Source organism: Patiria miniata, unplaced genomic scaffold, assembly GCF_015706575.1.
Source record: "Patiria miniata isolate m_02_andy unplaced genomic scaffold, ASM1570657v1 HiC_scaffold_9, whole genome shotgun sequence".
Classification (NCBI taxonomy): domain Eukaryota; kingdom Metazoa; phylum Echinodermata; class Asteroidea; order Valvatida; family Asterinidae; genus Patiria; species Patiria miniata.
Genome location: NW_024037076.1, coordinates 27,923,708 through 27,945,050, shown reverse-complemented (window position 1 = coordinate 27,945,050; position 21,343 = coordinate 27,923,708). Strand labels below are relative to the sequence as shown.

General features: G+C 44.0%; 1 protein-coding gene across 1 annotated transcript in view; it reads right to left on the bottom strand.

The window, feature by feature from the left end:
- Positions 1-21,343, bottom strand: part of LOC119720217 (fibrocystin-L-like) — a 77,956-nt gene that overhangs the window by 20,558 nt on the left and 36,055 nt on the right. The window contains exons 31-45 of the mRNA XM_038189819.1: positions 20,584-20,724; positions 19,811-19,985; positions 17,810-17,960; positions 17,222-17,378; positions 15,245-15,454; positions 14,123-14,290; positions 13,468-13,671; positions 11,175-12,827; positions 9,077-9,277; positions 7,880-8,131; positions 6,713-6,958; positions 5,385-5,540; positions 4,643-4,876; positions 1,431-1,792; positions 551-724 (exon numbers count right to left, since the gene is read on the bottom strand). Coding sequence (XP_038045747.1) covers positions 551-724; positions 1,431-1,792; positions 4,643-4,876; positions 5,385-5,540; positions 6,713-6,958; positions 7,880-8,131; positions 9,077-9,277; positions 11,175-12,827; positions 13,468-13,671; positions 14,123-14,290; positions 15,245-15,454; positions 17,222-17,378; positions 17,810-17,960; positions 19,811-19,985; positions 20,584-20,724 — 4,484 coding nt within the window. The remainder of the gene's footprint in view (positions 1-550; positions 725-1,430; positions 1,793-4,642; positions 4,877-5,384; positions 5,541-6,712; positions 6,959-7,879; positions 8,132-9,076; positions 9,278-11,174; positions 12,828-13,467; positions 13,672-14,122; positions 14,291-15,244; positions 15,455-17,221; positions 17,379-17,809; positions 17,961-19,810; positions 19,986-20,583; positions 20,725-21,343) is intronic.

Genomic DNA, 21,343 nt, shown 5'->3' with positions numbered 1-21,343 from the left:
TATCAGTAACAGTTAACAAGAAGTGAAACTTTGGTCTTATAGGCTGATCTTATCTGGTTTAGCTATGGATCTAGAATTGTTTTCGCTGATCGCTGACATCAAAACCAACTTGCATTATGCAAAACTGTTTCTGATTATTTAAAAGTGGGCATGTATCTTTTTGATTTTTAAAAAGAGGGCATAAATTTAGCCTGCGTTCGAAACTAAAAGCTTAATAATCGATAACCATAAGGAATAGCACCTGTACTACATTGTATTACATTGTATTACATTGTATTACATTGTATTACATTGTATTACATTGTATTACATTGTATTACATTGTATTACATTGTATTACATTGTATTACATTGTATTACATTGTATTACATTGTATTACATTGTATTTGTTCACTGAAGAATCAATAAAACCATAGAGTGCTTGGTTGGTTTTGGCTGCTACATTGAGTAATAGGCAGGGAGCTTTTCAAGAACTACAAAAGCATTATCTTCAAACTACAAAAACATTATTTTCAAACTGCATGATGGAAAATCTGTTGGTGAACTTACAGCATCAGCCTCGCAATCAAAGGAATCGCTGACGCCCACGATGAGCGAATCCTCCAACTGAAAAAAGACATCGCTAGTCAGATGGCGGAGGGGGTTAGGGCCGATCACTAGCGGCAGGACGGCCATCTTGTTGTCAACCAATGTCATTCCTGACATCCGAATGCTGGATTCGATCTGACCAAAGGGAGGTAGGTCAAAGGTCATGGTGAGAACCCCTTGATCAAGGCTAGTACATAGGTTTTGGCCAAGTCCACACAGGCAATCACAATTCATACATTAGTCTTGCATCAAATCACAAGCTATATTCAAAAGGGGTTGTGACAAAGGCATTCCTTTTGTCATTTCTCATCCTCCAGTACTTGTGGCTTTGGCCCAATTTCATGGCGCTACATAACAGTTAGCAGAAAAGTTGTGCTTACTATAGCCGAAAAACGTTACAAACATTATTTCATGGCATGGATGCACTAACTGTTGCGCGCACATGGAGATTTCTACATGACTGACTTAAGCAACATATTTTCCTCTGGGGTTAACAACTGTTTCGTCAAGTGGTAAAAACAAAACATGAAACAGCCATCAAATTGGCAGTTCTGATGCGTCTTGCTTAAGATGGGTTTAGTGAAATCGGTCTTAGCTAAGATCGATCTTAGAATCGGGTCTTGCTTAAGTTCTAAGATAATTCACATGATAAGACGCGTTTTGTGAAATCAGCCCCTGCACACAAAACTCTCATGAGAGGTCATGAAGCACAATCTACTGTTCATGCACACAGTCTACACTTTCACAACCTTTTTTCAGTTATCTGCTAATTTACAATCATGGCCAAAGAAATCGGTCGCTAAATAACCAGCCTGGGCTTTTTAAATCAGACATTTCTTACCTGGGCATAGACTCCAAAGTCCCAGCTTTTGTAGATCAAGAAATTGGCAATCTTGCTGCACTCTGGCTGGCTGGTCAAGAACATGTAGACTCCATGCAGCGTGGAGTGGCCAACATTCCCGTCCCAGTCTGTCGCAGGGTTCGGCGGGTCATAGCACGGCTCGCCTTTGATACTGAAGGCCACTTTCTCTGAGCCGGCCACGGTGTTGTTGACCAGTACCGCCTTGTTGGCGTTCTCTACTTCAATTCCTCCGGTCCAGTCAGTGTTTTCCTCCTCAAAGCGATCTTGGTAGGTCCCTGGGAAGACCACTAGGGTCACCAGGTTGTGAATGAGTTGGTTCCCCTCGCCCCATACAATCACACCTTAAAAGTTAAAACAAGGACAAAAGGGGCACTTCATCAGCATTTTTAACTGGGCTTCCCTAACTGAATTGGAAAACAGGTTGTTAAATTTGATGCTATTTTATGTTCTTCAATTCAACATACTTTTATTTTGCACTCTCCAATAAAATGATACAAAGTGGGGTAACATAACGTACAATTAAGTTATATTAAAGTAAAGAAAAAAAAGTGTAGGTTATTAGCACAAGTAACAAAATTATACTTCGAAGCAAAGTTATTATATAAGTGTTATGAATGTTAATAAATAAGGAAAATGAAAAGAAGCAGTAATATGTGAGGCGTTCTAGCAAAATGACACAGAACTTGGCAGAGGTCAAAATGAGGGTTTGTTGGTATTACAAAAGAGAATAAATTCTCCTTACAACACTGTTTGTTGCACTTCAATCAGCCATTCCGTTGACAAGTTTTGGCTGTTCAAAGTTATCGACATGTCAAAAAAGTAAAATACTGAGAAAATGCTTTTAAACTTTCAAGTTTGTATTTGTGAAAACACTGTTATTCCACGATTTTTTTATACTATATCTTTGAAACATGTACAGTAGACACATCAAAGATTACAAATATCAATAATTCTGTAAATCAGAAAAAATGACCCCCATTTGCTTTTTTGCATTTTTCTCCACTATGGCCTGTTCCCAGTTCCATCTCATTTTGCCAGAATGCTTCACACATAGGAGAGTACAAGGCTGTTCACATAAGCCAAGGCTTAAAGTGGAAAAACCTGGACAATTAAACAACATAAACACAAGAACAAAACCAAGAACAGAAAAACAAAAGACAAACGAATCCAACGTAGAAATGTATATCATAAATGATGCTGATGCAAGATGAACAAAATAGACAAACATAGATAACAATGAAAACTGCAATACAAAATGGTGTGTCTGCAACCTTTACCCATTGCTTTTGATTTCAAATTTCAGTATATTGATCTGTTTGTCAGTCAGTGTCAGGCAAGGGCTTATTATGGCTACTGATTTTGGTTTTATATTATCTCTTGATTTTTTTTTCTTGGATTTGTTTATAACTCCATACACATGCTTCTTTGCTTTTGTTTTAGCTGGAAAAGAGACGAATTGCAATTTGAATTGAAAATGAATTTAAGTGAAATTTTCACCAACTAATAGTGCTCTCTATCAAGGGGGAAAATGCTCTGTGGATTCGGTGCACCACGTCAATGGTTACTAAGAATTATGCAGACTTAAAGCTAATGCCACTGTTTATGAGATGCTCATGCCAAGATGCTACAAATTAGTGCACATTTAGCTGAGAGTAAATCGTCGTGACTTTGTGTTGTACATGTGTGAATGTGTGCGTACATGCGGATCTGATACACCGTACCTCTGGATACGTGTGTACAATAGGGAACAAAAGATTGTATACGTCTCCACAGGGCAATTTCTATAGATGTATACGTCTCCACAAGGTTATCACAAAATAGATATATGGATTTTACTCAAAAACTAGGAATTTCCAAGGTGCGTTGATCCGTCGCAAATGGAAGAGTTTTAGAAAAGGGATATTAAGTCCAAATTTCAGCCAAGGAATAGCCTTGTTCCAGGCGGTCTCTCGGCTTTTTGTTGAAGGGAGATAATCGGGCCCTGCACCCACAATCAACGCGGCTACGTGCGTGTACGACCCTTGTCCGTACGAACGGCTAACACAACCAGCAAGCACACACACTTGAGTACGGACTGTACGCATGGTGTAATAAGGCAGTAAATGTAGGCCTACTGTGTTCTGCGTGTGGGTGTACGTACGTGCGTGTGGGGGATATACGCGCCGCGTGGGCTGTCGAACGACCGCCTTGTTGGGTCTGCAACTTCCGGGTTTAATGTCTTTCTTTACCTTTTCGTCCAGTTTTGGAAAAAAATGGGCGGGCTTCAGGATATGCGGGTATGCCGTGATTATAATGTAGGTTCGTCTTGGACCAATCACATGAAACAACCTTCCCAATAGTATGTTTAATTCATTTTGAAGCTGACCAATTGTAAGCTTCACAAGAATCATGTGACGTCGCGCGGCATGCATAATGCATTAGTCATCATGGCGTCTTCCATGTCTTTTTAGCGAGAGCGAAATGTTCGTCACTTTTTCAACAATTTGACATTGATTCAAGTTTTTCGGCTCGTGTAATGAATTCATTTGAGTGGGCAACGATCGTCTAATGACAGCATTACCTGCAGAATTTGTTGGAGCCTTCAATACTGCTTCGGACAGACTGGGACTGAACGACTTTCACCCACAGCAACGGGCCGCCATTGCAGCGTTTCTTCGCGGATGCGACGTGTTTGTTAGCCTATCGCGGGCTGACCAATGAGAATTCAGTATACGCGGGGGTGGTACCTCATTACCGTAATAGGTTTTGCTGGGTCAACTCAAAACCATCAAGGCGTTGGGTTACGCGGACTAGCTCATGCATGCACTGTACATGTACATGTACGTGTGTGTACGTGCGTACGTGCAAGCATAGCCTCGCTGTATGGTACAAGTTACTTTCTCACTAGCAGCGTACGGGCATCGATATGTGCACGCAATTATGCCTTGCCAAGTTGATTAGGGATTTTCTTATCGGCGATTTTTTTTTATCGGCGAATCGATAAGCCCAACGCCTTGGTCAAGGCTAGCCAAGGAAATGAATTCTGGTTAAAATAAGAGCATTTTGAAACTACACTTTCGAACTCGAAAACTTTACTACACGAGAACAAAGGAATGTCTCCACAAGGAAACAAATTCCAGTATGTCTGCACTCTAATGAGTGGTCGCAATGTGCTATCTACTGTCTATAAATAAACAATAATTCACACGTACCGGGTCCAACGGTGTGATGAATCACGTTGTCTTTCACGAGCAGCCCATTGGTTCCATACACACCAATGGCTGGACTGAAACCGTTGTGGAAGCTGCAGCCCTTGACAATAGAGGACGTTGTCTCAGTGACTTGACCCATGTCGAGGAAGGCCAGGGAGTAGCGGGGGTCATAGTAGTCGGACCAGCCCAGCTGGCCCGAATGGAAGAACTGCACGTTGGAAATCCGGGCGTGACCTGTGTAGAGGTGAAAGAATTCAAGATCCCGGAGTCTTTGATGCTGGTAATTACCCTCGCCTTCAGCTGAGGTAATTATCAGCAACCAGACTGCAACCGGTCATAAACATAGTGTTTAAAACCCGCCCAGCACACATTTATTCTCTTCATCAAATTGACTGGAGTGGGACATCAGCCCGCATCCTGTAAAACATTGGTCCGACCCCGATATGGTGTTTCAGAGGTCACTGGTTTCAATCCAGCTCCAGTCAATATCTGTGTTCTTTGATGAACCTTCTGAAAGTTAAAATTCTAAAGGGTATATCAAAAAGATAGCTTTATCTGGTAATGCCTCAACTGAAAATGACCGGATTAGCCAATGAAAACAGAACATTTTGTTTTACATCTAATTTGAAGTTATGAATCTGACATTTTTGAATTGCTGTTTCCACAATGACCTTTTTAAAAAAAACTTTGCCCCAACCCTTCTCATAGTGGACAGGGGGTGGGGGGTTAAGGGGTACCATACCTTTGTATTCTGTTCCGTCTTGGAAGAACCTGCCGACGAGGACGCGAGCTCCGAAGGACTCCTTGAAGAGATACTCGTAGTCATTGCCTTCAATCTTGACGTTGCGTGTTAGCAGACCCACCTCGGCAGCTAGGACGTAGTCGGCGGTGTAGTCAGCTGGATGGATAAGTTAACAATGGGAAAATGAGCTTTAGAGTTGAGAAATAACTGATGGTCTGCTAGGTACCATGTGAAAATGCATGGTGCTCTACAAAGTTATGTCAGGCCAGTTACAAACTTAACATTAAGTCAATCATAAATTAATCACAGGCCGTTCACAGGTCGATCACACGTCAATCACTTGCGATCACCGGTCAATCACAAATCAGTTCGCAAAGTAACAGGGCCGAAAAATGAAGGAATGTTTTTGTTACACTTCACTTGTATATATTATTATACAAATAACGAATGTTTGTGAGTGCGATGGAAAGAATAATTTCATGAGGTGACAGATTGAATGTTCTATTCCACGAGGCGAACGTAAAACATTCGTTATTTGTTTTATACAACACCTGAATAAATTCTCGTCATTTGATTGGTAAATTATAAACTACAATTTATTTTGATTTTAAAGATGTTGAACTACCCCTTCACGAAAATGTCTGAACCCAACGCTGTAGCGCTGGCTCTTTGAAACAATACGCGCTACGCTGAACGCGCACACCAGCATGCATTTTGCACGCAAATACCGCGTCATGGAGCAAGCGCAAAGTGAAACGGTATAACGCATGGGTATAACGCATGGTCGCACCGTGCATTATACCGAATATTAATTCAGTATAATTCGGTATAATTCGGTATACTTGTGACTGAATTGTGATTGATTTATGATTGACTTGCGAAGAGTTGACTACATTTCTGGTACACCGCATATCATGCTACACTCGCATGTCATTTTGTCCATACCTAACACATTGGCAATGTACAGTACATGTGTTTTCTAAACATCTATCAATTTTGTGGTTAGTCTCCAAATTGTTCCAGAAAGGGAATTCATATTCCCTTTCTCAACAGAGATGTTCTGCTTCTTTTTTTTCAAGCAACTGCCATACTTGGATGTAAGCATTCAAATCAACTCGAAAGAATATTTTAAACTTGACGTGCAACTTCAATCCAAAGTCGGCCAGTTCCATGTCAACTCACATGCTATTCAAATGAAGTGTGACAAAAGCATTCCCTTGATTTAGTGATAATCCCCTGCCACTGTGACTGAAGTGTGATTTGACTTTGTGATTTAACCGTGACTGCACTTGTGAGTAAGATAAGCAACCCCACTGCTGTATACTCACCGATATGCCTGTATGCAAAGCTCCCGTTGATCTTGAAGGTAGAGGCATCGTCGACGGCTTCGATCTTGAAGGTCTCAGTCTGCCAAGCTTCGTAGGAGGTAGTCGCCACCAAGATCTCATCCCCTACCTGCCAGTCTGTCTGATCCTTGACGGTCAGGGTATTGTCGCCCGGGTTGACGGTGGCCGATAGTTGGGTCCAGTAGACGCTGTGGTTTTTCCCGTGGATGTCCAGGCCCCCAAACACACCTGAAGAAGAACCAGATACAGCACGAGTTAAAAAAAAGAAAGTCACCCAGATTAATCCTTTTTGCGTCAGATGACGTGTTAACAAGATCTGACTGTTTTTATACAAAGGCACGGCTGACGGGTTAAAATGTCAATGCCTTGACTCGCCTCCAGATGACATTTAAATACGCTAATCCCCCATTTGTTTTGTAAACTCTTCACTACAATCCTGGCTGATTCGAATCCACAGTGTCACTTTGAAATTTGGACACTATCAAAAAGTACCACCAACTTCATATACATGTGTATCTCCCCAATGTCATAATGCACCGAATGTCTAACGCTGTTCCGGCCGTTCACTCTGGGTGTGTTCGAGTAGCACGCCCGGATCAACTCAGGTAAAGGGAGACGGGTCGGCCACAACAGCCAGGCTAATTGGACGCTGAACCGCGGCCATCACGATCCTCACGTGATGTCCGTAGCAACGACCATAGCCACTGCACTGGAAAAACGCCCATTTTGCACTGGTTCTTAGTTTGAGATTTACTGCTTTTCCGTCAATTGAAAAAAATGAACTCAACAAATAATTACCTTAAGACTTCAACAAAGTTAATTTTTGACTCCACCTCAGATTTCCGCTCTCCATCCACCATTTTTGTCCGTTTCTTGGAATGAACAATGTATGCGTGTGATTATTTCCATCACTGACTCTGCTCCACGAGCAGGGTCTGTGGTGGCTGACCCGGGTGAGCCTTGAGAATGACGTCAGAGCTAAGCGAATGGCACGGGGCTAACCTGAGTAGATCTGGGTGAGCTAGTTGAACGCGACCATTATGTGTAAGTGGAAGAATATCAGACTTTTGTCAGAAATTTGGTTGTATAAAATAGTCTTGGCTGTGATGGGCAAAACATTATGGGGTAGGGTTAACAGATCCTAATTACCAAGAGCCTTTGATCCCAGGTTGGGTCCGTTGGGCAGAGACATCTGCTCAGTAAGGTGGTGACCATTTAGCAGGATCTTCATCTCGTGCTGGAAGGGATTAGACTCGCTGAATCCGATGACCAAGCGGCCTCCCTGGATCAGGATGTAGGTGGCCTCTAGCTTGTTGTCTTGGCTGTCGTCGATCTCCAAGGCACCGTAGATGACGAGTTTGTTGATGACGGGAAGTTCTACGTCGGCGACCATCCAATCAGCTACGGCAGGTAAGAAAAGTAAAAGACTTATTAGATGACCAAAGTTAGAAGCCATCAACAAGTTGGAACCACACTCACATGCAAGTTATACGTGGGCACTTGGTGCTCCTTCAACAAATGGACTTTGTGCACAAAGAAGTTGGGTGAGACCATGGTAGGGATCTTGAACACACTGCCAATGGCGCCTGATGCTTACGCCATGAGGCTATGGCAGGCACGCAGCCAGGACTATTTTTAAGTGCAAGAGCCGTTGCATGACGTAAGAAAACAGGCTAATTCTGTTTGCTGCCCTAAATATCGCAATTTTCCAATCTGGATATACTCTGGATGTGCTCCAGCGATCACCACACATGCTGGACTTTCTTCTAAGTCCAGCATGGGCACGTGTGGTGATCGGTTGAGCACAGGATTCATGATCGTGAGGTTGTGAGTTCGAGCCCCGCCGTGGCCATGCATGTTGTGCCCTTGAGCAAGGCGCTTTACCTCATATTACTCCTCTCAACCCAGGTGTTAAATGGGTACCGGAATATACAATGCCGGGAAGGTAACAGACTCGCTGTGGAGGAGGTGTGGCAATCCCCCCGCAGTAGCATATGAGTCTGGCCCAATCGCTACAGAAAAAGAGATGGGCACTCCGTTCCTGTTAACACAGGTTCGTCCCCTTTATGCTGGACTTGAATCAATCGAGTCGAGGCCTTATGGCAGCTCGAGCCTGCCCATTGATCTTGGTCCAGATGTCCCGGACCAGAATGCAGGAGCGCAGCTCCTCAGCGGAGGCCAAGCTGGTGTCCCGTTTCAGCATGTCCACGAAGGAGAGACTTCTCCTCCCACGTGCTAGACTTCTCTTCATAAATGTGGGAGAGGGATGCCCTTTTGTTTGAATACTGGACAAGTCCCGATGAAAAAAACATTTTATGGTAAAGCAGACCGAGCTTTAAAACTCACATGCCAATATAGTCACATCCTCATTATCGACAGGCAGGCTACCACTTTCCCATGACTGCTCATGTGACCAGAACTTGACGTCGTCCGGCCGGGTATCTGGGGGCGGTTTAGGGACAGACGGTAGGCAGTCCTTGTAGAAACAGGTGTAGACGTTGGGGTGGATTTTTCTGTCCACAAGCTCTGACTCACCTTTTCCAGATACTGTAAAAAGAGTAAAAAAAAAAAAAAAAATTGAATACAAAATGCATTTTCACATAATGTTTGATGTGATTTGAGGCTTTCCATGGTCATGCGGAGAGTACAACTTGAAGAAATTAGCAAATAAAACATGTGATGTAATTCACTTTATAAAATGTAGTTCTTTGAGCTTCAGCATTCTCCTGATGTCAGTCAAACTATATTGACTGAAACAGCAAGTCATTGTTTTTGCAACTAATAACAATTAAAAGAATTGAGAAAAAGATAAGGCATTCTCTTTCTGGATATCGGATGTGGTCAAATGGTTATGGTGTTCGACTCGTGTTCTGTGGTACACAGGTTCGAATCCTGACCGTGGGAACATGGTCCTTGTGCTCTTGAGCAAGGCACTTTACCATTACTGCTTCGTCCTTCGGTTAAGACGTTAAGCCGTAGGTCCCGTGTGTTGTGTAATGCACGTTAAGGAACCCAGTAACACTTATCGCTAAGAGAAGGGGTTTGCCCCGGTGTTTCTGGCAGTGGCTGCAATATGTGCCGCAGCACCTTGTATACCCTTTATAAAGGTGCTACATAATGGGTCTCATGTTTCTCATAAACTTCATTTACCTGTCTTTAAAAATAGACATAATTACCAGCACCTTGGAGTACCTAATTGTTGGTAGATACGTGTGCTTTGCTTGCTCTATGTATGGAGGAATGTCCCCATTACGCCCCGTCCCTAAGGGGCTAACCCTAACCCCCTAGGCCCTTGTTGCTTACAACCATCCTCAATCCTCCAAAATCCTCCAAAATTTTTCAACTCCGCCTAAATTTTCCAAAATTGTCAGACAGTCCTGCCTCAAAATGCATTCATCCTCAATCCTCCAAAATCCTCCTCATCCCAAAACTTTGCACTCGTGTTTAAATGAAGGATAACCAACGCCAAATCCTTCAAAATCATCAGACAGTCCTGCCTCAAAATGCATTCATCCTCAATCCTCCAAAATCCTCTTGTGCTTCATTCACCATTCATCCTCAATCCTCCAAAATCCTCATGTGCTTCAATCACCATTCATCCTCAATCCACCAGAATCCTCATTTGATTCAATCACCATTCATCCTCAATCCTCTAGAATCCTCCAAAACCGCCAGGAGGATTTTGAAGGAGTGAGGTGGGTTAGGGTTAAGGTTCTCCCCTTTGATCATTTCCTACCGTCCTTTATTCCTTCCTCCCCCTTAATGTCCCTGCTTTTCATACCCTACTCTCCTCTCTATCTTCCGCTTCCTTTCCATCCAACCAGTATCCCCGACTCGGTCTCCTTTCTTCTCTTCCTTTCATCCATGCTTGTGTGTTCCTGCTTTTTTACTTACTGAAAAGCAATCTTCTAGGGAAGAAATATCAGGCCTCTTAAATTTAGTGAACATGGGAAGCCCTCCAAAAAATTGTAGCATCAAAGGGGTCATTAAATAATTAACACTAACTCCCTAGGCCATTTTTGCAAGGATGTAGCCTCAATCCTGCAAACTCCTTCAATGGGCCTCATGGAAAACTAGTATAGCTTCAATCTTGCATATTCCTCTATTATTTCTTGAATATGGTCCGTGGGGGGGGGGGGGGGGGGTGGCCACTGTCTTAATCCTGCGGCAGTGACCGTCAATATGTTGAGGCTTGGCCAGTGACATACAGGAGCAGTACGGAGGATTTCAAGCGTAATCCAGGACTATATTTATGCATGGCTGAGCAAAAACAACACAAGGTCCGGCCCAAGACCTTGACCAAGTGCATCCTATGAAATCAGTAACGCACTTTTGCCATGTAACCTCAATTCTCAAAATTCCTCCACTTTGGCAAAGAGGATTTTGAAGGATTCGGGGCGGTTAGGGTTAACTGAAATAGAGAAACAAATAGTTTTGGACTCACCAATGTACGTCAGAGTTTTGGTGTCATTCTCGAAGCGCATGTCACCATTCTGGTTACCGTCGTACGTCAAGGCATCGTCGGTAACATTCCGGAACTCACCGTTCATGGCAAAGCGGTCAGGTTCCTGAGTGAATGTGTGGCTGATCAACACATAATCACCATCCTGGTACTCATAAAAGGTGGCATCGTACGTGATGTTGGTGACATGACCCGCATCCTCAAAGGCCATGTCGTAGGTGTCCCCTTCGATGAGCGTAACCATCCATCCCTTGGGATGGGTGATTCTCTTCTCATCATACGGCGCAACTGTGGTCCCGTGGGCATTGGTGAACAACGCCGCTTTGCCTAACAGGGAGGATGGCGAGGGGTTATTGAATGACAGGCGGTGGAGACGGACGGTGTCATCGCAGGACGAACCCGGCACCGCACCAAAGCCGTACTCGTCTTCCTGGGTGCAAGCACTTGGGGGAAGATTGGGGTTGCTGGGGAGGACGATGTGATTAGGGGTCCCCGTTAGAGAGCCATCCAGGTCTTCAAACCAGCACTCATGCTCCCACTTGAAGGCTGCCTTGTTGGTTGAGTTGTAGAACTCCAGCCCCTTGAGCCGTACAGAGGAGCCCCCCTGGTTGGTTCGGCATTTGGAGCAGTACGCCAGCGTGGAGCACCGTTCCTGGTCAAAGTTGATAAACTTCACCCCATCTACAGTCAGGCCCTCCAACTGCGGGCCATGGACACCGGTGACTGTGCATTTCTCGGCTTTCTTGTCTTCAGATATCTGGCTGTGGGCAACCACCACGAGGTCCTTGATGAGAGCCCCACCTTCACCCCAAGGGGCCGAGATCAACTGGTACTCCACCCCTGCCTGGTCGGCATCCGAGACAACAAAGTCGTGGAACTGGACTGCGCCGACATCCACTGCCTCGGCCCCACGCTCTGTCTCCCAGGCGTACAGGGAGTAAAACTTGGCAGGTTCATCGTCCCCGGCATTGCAGCCTCCGCCCGTCTTCGGGTGATAGGACGGGAAGACCCAAAGTCCATACCAGCCCTGAGTGTGAGCTGAATTATTCCTGAATTCTCCAAGCGGAACGTTGCGGGGACAGATGGAGGATGTGAAAGACGGTCCTCCAGGATGGATGGGCATGTTGTACCAGAAGCCAAAATGCGAGCCTCCAGCTGCCGCGTTGTGCCTGACGACGTTGTCGGGGTTGGTGACCCAGTAGGTGGCCGGAGTGATGTCTACGTTCAGCAAGCTGCTACTGGGACGGACAAAGATGCCCAGGTTGTACTGGATGATGTTGCCTGTCTCAATGCCGTCCTCCAAGAAGTAGGCGTGGCCCATGATGTTGTAGGCCACGTTGTGCTCCACGAGGAGGTTATGCACGCCGTGAATGGTGACTGCGCGATTGAAAGTGCGGTGGATGCCACAACCGCGAACGTACGATCCTGACACGTCGCCGCTCATGTGGAAGTGGATCGGGTAGCGGCCAAGACGGAAGCTCTGGCCAGCGTAAGTGATCTCCACATACTCGATACGACCAGTAACGAGATGCTCATCTGGATTTGCAGCAAAGAACATGATCTGGGAGCCGAACTGGTCGCTGCCTGTTTCTTCGCCCAACTTTCCCAGGAAGCATGTCTGAGTTGCAAATTGACCTAGAAAATAAGTAAAGAATTTTTCCTTTTTATTGGATTTCAATAAAAACACAAAGGGAAACTGACCAGAAGTATTATAATCATGTACAGTTGAACAAAGAAATTGACTGGAGTGGAGTTTGAACCTGAGACCTCCAGATTGCCATTACTTTTTCTGCAGTCAAGTATAGTCAATGACCATAATGCGCATGTGTCAGTTAGTAACGGAATGGTACTCGGACTTAACTTCTCTTTTTAAAAAAATCCTCCAGAGCCATGAATGAGACGAAAAGACTGAATATCATATTATCAATCATCGGGACTTGAATAAACCCAATTTACAGAAGAAAATTCACTTTTGGGGAAAAAAATGTCAAATTTCCTCCAGGATTCGAACCTGGAACCTCCAGCATTCAGACCAGTCATTTAACCCAGAAGGCTATAGCGAAACCACGCTGACCATCGTGGAATATAAACTATAAGAACTTATTCAGAATCAGGTGACAGTTTTAGTTAATCATGTGATATGTTACAGGCACGCGTAATACAGTCAATAACTTTACCGTGATGCAAATATATTTGCATCCAACCCTATTTTGGTGGTTCCCATTTTGTCAATGTCTTTGTTCTGGGGTTGCTAGTCAGAAGCCGTATCACAAACCTGTGTCAAAGTCATGCGGGCATGCATCGTAGCTCTCAATCCATTCCTCCTGCACCGAACCGCGGACTTTGACGTTACGTGTCAAGAGCCCCACTTCGGCACGCATTTCCAGGGTAATGTCGCCCTCTAATGTCTGCGTTATGCCATGGTGGTTGTACTTCAGGGCTGGAGTAAATGTTAGCTGGATGCCATCGGGTGAAACGGCTGGAGAGGAAAGAAATGACTGAATGAGAGCAAATATTACACCTCATCGTACATATTCATGATGGACTGCCAAATTCTGAGTGGTCTATTCACCATTATGTGCCAGTCGATATTTTTTGCTATGTACATCTACAAGTGGCACAAAGGGATGTCACATTTTAGACCAAAAGGCATGGCCGATAATCTTGCAGCTGCTTGACGCATATCATGAAGGTATGTAAATTTTACATTAAAGTACACAGGAAGATGTTGGGAAACCCACAATACGATCGGGGACTTACCATGTGGGCCGTTCCTCGCTAGGTAGTCGAATGGTCCCTAATGGGAATTAATGCCTTAGAATGACTATCCATAGCCGTAGACTTAATCATCTCTTTCCGACAAGCTTGTGGAACAACTAGCCTGGTCCCTTAAATTAGCTTCAACAAAAATGCAGGGTTGTGGCTTTTACCTGTGATCGTCACCTCTTCACTCTCATATTGGCTGTGTCGATACCCCGTGGACGCAATGACAACCTCATCCCCAGCCTTCCATGTCACCTCCGTCTCAAGTTTCATGGTGGTTTCTCCCTCCTTGGCCGTTTCAGCCAAGCGTGTCCAAGTCATAGGAACAGGCTTTCCTGAATGAAGTAATCGATCACAGACAAACAGACGATTAAATGTTGTGACCATTTTTCAATTACTCAATAATAATTGAAAGTGATTTGCTTTCAATTAATAAGAGTTTAATCAAAGGCATTGACAGGAGCGTAATTTCAAATTGTGACCTCCGGGATATGCTTCTGGCTCTCTACCAACTGAGCTTTCCAACATAATTTTGGCTGTGTCAATGTCTTTGTTCATAGGGCACTTTTCAGAAGCCATGTATGCGACGCGTGGCCAGGGATCGAGCCGTTGTCACAGGCCAGACACGATGTCAGCAACATAGGCAGTGCTGTAAACCTGAGAAATGACAATCAGGGATCACTCAAAGACACTGACAAATTGGAAAAGCTGCCAATAAAGGGCTGGATAGCTCAGTTGGAACCTGGAGCTAGCAGGTTTGAATCCTGATTCAGTCATTTCTGTGTTTTTTTCCAACTAAACAGCTTCATTACTCATAAGGATTTAAAGGTCTCAAAATTTGACCTCTCAAAGCAATATGAGATTGAAGAAATACTTTGAGATACAAGACCTCAAACGAATCTCGCACAATCAAAATCAAGACAAACCGAATTATCAATACTACACTAGACAGCACAAAGGGTGTGTTTGTTCACAAATTGTTCACGAATTGATAGCCCGCGAAGCTAGTGACTTGCCCGTGAAGTGGGCGACTCACCCGCGAAGCAGGAGGCAGGCGGTTAAGCTGCCCCCCTCATGAAGCGGGTGAGCCTCTTATATCAAAATGAGGAATTGAAGATGCACTTTCTAAAATGCCCATCAAAAACTATCAAGTGCAAACAAATATCCGTTTTAGCTCATCTTGTGCGATCTGATGATAAGCGTCTCTTGAAAAGAATACAAGTATTAAAGCCTGAGTCACCAACTGATTCATTGAAACTATTTTCCCAAGAACCTTTTTGTAACCGTACCATGCAGGTCCAGGGTTCCGTTCCTGATGGCCAGGGTCTTAGCACCAAACAACGGCAGCTCGGTGGAGCGGACGTGGCCGTGCATCACGATGGTGGCTTCGTGCTGGAAAGGATTCTCCTCTGTGCCGATCTGAAGATGGCCACCATCCACGATCAAGATGTTCTGGGCATGGAGCTCAATGTCAGCCTCGTCAAAGATCACCGTACCACCTAAGGAAAACAAAAACACCATTTAAATCTTCGAAATGAGGGACAAAATATGTTGCTCTACAAACCACAGAATGTTTGCAATTAATCACCACTCATAGAAATAAGTTAACTAATAACTAAAGTTAAACTGCATTCATTTTATAATATACACCAAGGGCAGATCCAGAACACACATTTATATATTTTTTTTGGGGGGGGGGGGGGGGACGAAAACAAATTTTGGTCCCCCAAAAAGTGGCTCAAACAATTCACAGCTTGAGGTTCGGGGCCCGTAAATATGGGCCCCAAAATTCTTTTGGATCCTAGATGCTCTGTCATCATCATCATCAGGTGTTGTCACTCGCAGACGTTTTACGTCCATTGTGATTCGTGGTGTCGAAGCCACCCGTTGAGCTCTGTGGTGCGATCCGAGGCAATTTCTGACCACTTTAACCAATTTTTTTGAGGAAAAGATGGTGGTGTACGCAACGTCACCGTTGGCCCCCCTGAACCCGCCCTTGATATACACCAAGGACTCATTGAAATAAGGGTGCTACAAGCTCCAGTGTTTTTTTTATGTGAACTAATGCGGCTTTTGAATACGTTGTGCTTATGTGGAAACACTTCAAGAATGAAAAGCAGATAATTAATGGCAAAACCAACATGCAGAGAGTTGAAAAGTAGCCTTTATGAGACAAAGATACATTGTACGTACTGTAGACTAGGGATGTAGTTGCGTCCATCACAAGTCCTTCACAAGTCCAGTCACAAGAAACAGTGGATGAACAACAACAAAGGAATGCCTTTGTCAAAGCTCATTTGAACAGCTTGTGATTTGAATTGGGACTGGAGGACTTGTGATAGACTTGCAGGGAGTTGTGATGGACTGCAACTGCCGAGGTTCACTAAAAATATAAGTAGCAAATGAAAAGTTGCTTGCAGATGCTGAGTCTATACTAATAGCACTCCGCACTAATGTTAACAATAGAAGCAAGTACCCGGATCTCAGACAAGCATGCCGTACGAACTTGTGAAGATTACGCGCACGCTTGCAGTACCATTTTTATGCGAATGTATGCACCCAGGTGTGCATGCATGTGCGCGTGTGATTGTTTGAAAGTTTGTCTGACATCTGGGGTATGGGCGCGTACGGTGTGGAGCAAAATTGACGTCGTTAGTGTGGAGTGCTATTATTACTATAAGGACACGTAGACTCGTCTGCTGTGAGGGGCAAACGCAACCGAGCCTGTTTCAGAGCCCACGCAGCCGTAAAGTATAAAATAGAAGCTAGAAGAAATAGCACTGTTCTGGTGTATCATCATCATGGTGACGTCTGTGCGCGAGCAGCGCACAGGCGTTGCTTAGTGGCTGCATAATAACATATTAATTGTTCGTTTCTACTGTTGAGCTTGGTGTAGTTGAGTCAGGTCCGTACCAACCATCCTCAGGTCGTCCAGAAGTTGCTGTTGATAGGTTCGCATAAGTGCGCCACCTCTTCGGTATGGTTCTGTAGGTTGGTTGTTTTTGTCCAAGAGTAATGAGAGGGGTGTGTCACGCCTGGTTGCGTGGGCAATCAGTTGTAGGCGGAGTGAGGTGTGGTGGGGCCCATGCCTAACCCTTTTATATTCGCGTTCCACGCCAGGAGTTGTGGAGAATAGGGCAGTCTTCTGTACGCTAGTACTGGAGTCGCGTCTTCATTAATAACCACCGGGCCGCATGCTTTGGCCATTTGTACACCAAAAGAAAGAATTCACTACAGACTCAACTACATCCCTGCTGTCAACCCACCTTGAATGAGAAGCATGGACAAGATAGGCGTGGTGACATCCAGCAGCAAAGTTTGGCCTACTGGGACCCGCACCAAATCCCCCTCTATTGGCGGGTCCTTGCCACCCCAGGTGTATTGAGACGACCACACATCAATGTAATAGAAGTTGGCATTCTCCTGCGAAGACAAATGTGACCGAAGCCCACAGAATGAGTCTTAAAGACCATTTTTGCCAACCATTATTGGAAATTGATACAAAAATGTTCCACTAATAGTGACAGCACACCAGATGATTTCACAGGATGCTTGAGACTATTATTCACTTACAGTCAAGTAAGGTATTTCATTATAATTTAGTAGTTTTGTTTTTTGATGTTTGCAATTGTTGTATATTACCTTTATGTTCATGTGCTATGAGAAATTCAGAAACTGAAATTTCCGTGCCGAGCAGCTCTACTGAAATTGGCCTAATTAGGATTAATTTCTTCATTAGCAGGTCTTGACATTTTAAGAGGCCCATTTCGACCTATCGTTTACTACCACTCTCCCCAACTCTACCTAGCAAAAACCTCCCAAATCCTTGTTCACGTTTGACACTCAAAACTCACCTGTGTGGCAATTCCTTGGGTGCCAACCTCGACTCTCACTTTTGTCATTTCTGAGTGTCCATGAGCTTCAGTTGTGCAGTCGATCTGAGTGGCCGTTTCGGCTGTGATGGTACACTCAGTGCCTCCGATTGTCACCTTATTGCTGCCAGACCTGATTAACAAGGCAATTAAAAAAAATCTTTACGCCGTCGTGTAGGAAAATTGCAAAGATAGTTAACATCAACTTTGAGCCAAAACATTTTAATACAGAGCTGGGGCAGTTTTGGGCGGTTTAAGGAGTAACAGACAGGTCATTTTGGGCAGTACAGGGACACCTGGGTTAACTTTGACTGAGAATTATAGCTAACTTTAAAGGGAGTTAACTTTAATATTGGGCTTTGCCCTTAGCCAATATAAGTTTTATAAAAAAATATATAAAATTGTAGTGCTTCTACAGGGTGTCCCAAAAAACTGGAACGGTGTACTTATGCTACCCTGAGACAACCTATACCAATGTATAAGGAATTCTATTGAAAGAAAAATGATACCAAAATCACCAGATTTGTTACAGTAGTTTTTGTTCTATTTTGTGAAACAAAGTTGGGAGTCACTTTGCCCCTATCAATTACTTCTCCGCGCCCACGAATTCGACTTAACTGGATAAAGAGATTAATTGTTATGTCATGATACCCAAATCAGAGATGTGTGCTTCACAAAATAGGCTCTGCAGCAAACACTACTGGACCGAATCGGGAGATCTTGGTATCAGATTAGGTTTTGCCCTTCACCGACGTTTAAACACTGTATACTCAGTGTGTTACCTCCCGAGTAAAAGTTGGAAAAATCACTCGAGTGGGACTCGAACCCACGACCTCCTGCTTTCTAGTGCAGATGTCTTACCACTCGACCACCGAGCTAACGGGATCGGTTGGCTGGTTTGAATCTGATGTACATAGCAGCGGGTAAAAAATAGATCTTGGTATCTTATTTCTTCGAAAAAGATTCTCCATCCATTGGTTTAGGTTGTTTGAGTCTCAAGGTAGTGGAAGTATGCCGTTTCGTTTATTTTGTGCCACCCTGTATAGCGCTTTCCATCGTATCAACAATCTCAAAGTGCTTTACAATTATTCCCCTTTCATCAGGCCACGAGATCACGTGGCAGCCGATATCAGCCCGCATTGGGTCCTCTACCCTCACAAGCAACCATTCAAACTCCTGGGTGGAGAGAGGCAATTGTAGTTAAGTGTCTTGCCCTAGGCCACAAACACCATGTTCCTGGCAGGGTTCGAACCCACTTACCATCGTACATACGAGTCAAACACCGCAACAACTGGACTATAAGCATTGTTCATGCTTAGCTGGATAAAAACTTAGAAGAAAAAGCAAGAACTCACAAGCTTGCTTGAACAGAATTCTAACCCATGACCATCTGCTTGTAAGGGCAGACGGAAAAAACTTCCAGTGAAACAGTCAGATGCAAAACTTATGCAATGGACTTTGTTCAAGAACAGCAGATGGTGTGATGAAGTGTCCACTCATGACAACTCCGTCAAATTGACACATTGCTTCTGTAGTGGCTTGCACATGTATGGTGCAAAGTATCCATGTAAGTTTTTTTCAGAATGTGCACAAACCTATCGCAGTAGAATCGCGTTAGAATCGCGTCAACGCAGCTTGTGAAATATTGTCCAATTACATGATATCCAAATGGATGCGGAACGCGCAACATCTGAGACAAACAAAACTTAGCGTACAAAAATCCCATAGGGTTGTCAAAGGGGCGTGGCTAACTCACAAACGGCGATAAATCAAGTAGTATTATCTTCTTGCGAGTGCCAGGCATACGACAGTAAAGTATTGAAGTGCCACCTGACTCTCTCTTTATGACCAAGTGAGGGGGTACTCTTGCACAGAGTCAGTAGTGCATTAGTGCACCTTTGGTTCTTTGAAATTACTAGTGGACGTGTCAAATTGAACAATCCTGAAAGAGTCGGTTTTTAAACAGAGTACACAAAGTCTTACTGAAAGCCCGATCCAGTGATAACCAATCTAGTTCCTCCTTGTGTTCCACCGCGGCCAGGCTTGATGGCGTCTATGACCGGCGTCAGGTCTTTCTTGTAGGTAAAGGTGGCCGATTTGGTGGCAGAAGCGCCACTGGCCAGGGAGACTTTGACGTCGCAGGCTTGGTCGTCAGTTCCTGCAAGTGAAGATAACAATTACTTTTAGAACCCTTTAGCACTTGTTCATTTTCAGCACTAGCATTTACCTCATTGAACATTGCCGCAAAAACGGCCTGTTCAAGTTGGGAACATGGCGCATTCCCAAAGAGAACACACAGTGTTCCTGAAAGGAATGTTCCATACGGAAAAGGAACGTTCTGCCTTTTGAGACATTCCCTTATTCATGCGTTATTCAGAGGGGATAAAGAATTCAAACTATGTCATTGATATTTTTTTTTAAGCGGAGAGGCTAGAAAATCTACTTTCTTTTGATAATTTGGCAAAATGACATATTATGGATAGACTATTAAAAATCTGACTTCACCTTTATTCTTTATGTTACAGGAAACGACAATATTAAGTTTCATTCAAAAAACAAAATCAGTGATTTTCCCCCCTCCTATAGTGAGTATTGTTTGTTAGTGCAAAATCTGTCTTACGCAAAGTTGATTTTAAAGGCGTCTGATACACTGTACATAGCTTATGTACAATCAATAAAATACAATTAGGATTCTCAAACAAAAGATGATGTCACCAAATCAACATCAAGATACATTCTCACTGTCCCACACTGACCTGAATTTGATGGTACCTCACACGTTATCTCTGAAGAGCTCACAATGCCATTGGAGCACACATTGTCACAGATGGTCACTACAGCAGTGTCATCAAATCCAGTTCCTTGAATTGTCATGACCTGACCACCGCCGAAGCTCCCTTCAAATGAAATAGATATCACTTGTCAGGCCTCGACATTTAACAATTGTTGACTGCTGTGATGTGGGATATGAAGTTTTTAACCAGTTCGCATCGGAGGACGTGATAACACGCACTGGCTGTTTTTATACACAGGTACGGCTGACGAGTTAAAACGTCAAGATTGCCTCGACTCGCCTCTGGGTGACATCTAAACATGCTAATCCCTCATGCCTTTTGTACACACACACACACAGTCCGTGAAGTCTGTGGAGGTGGACAGTGTGTTGATCTTGAATTAGCCGCTGAACACTGCCTATTGTTCTACAATTTACGCTCTAGTGCACACCTTGGGGTATTGAAACATATGAGGCTTCACGCCCCATGTGGATTAAAACGACATATCCCACACCACAGCACCCAACAAATGTTTCGTTATATCGTTCCAATAAGTCAAAAAGATAAAAGGTTTTTAACTCACTTTTCAAGAAATAAATTAAATCACTAGTTAATTGAGACTAGTTGCACTTCTCTGCTGCGAGGCCTGTGGGCCCTACACATGCATCCTTTGCGCCCGCAATATAAATGCAACGCAGTGTATATGAGATCATTTATATGCAACGCAGTGCATATGAGGCAA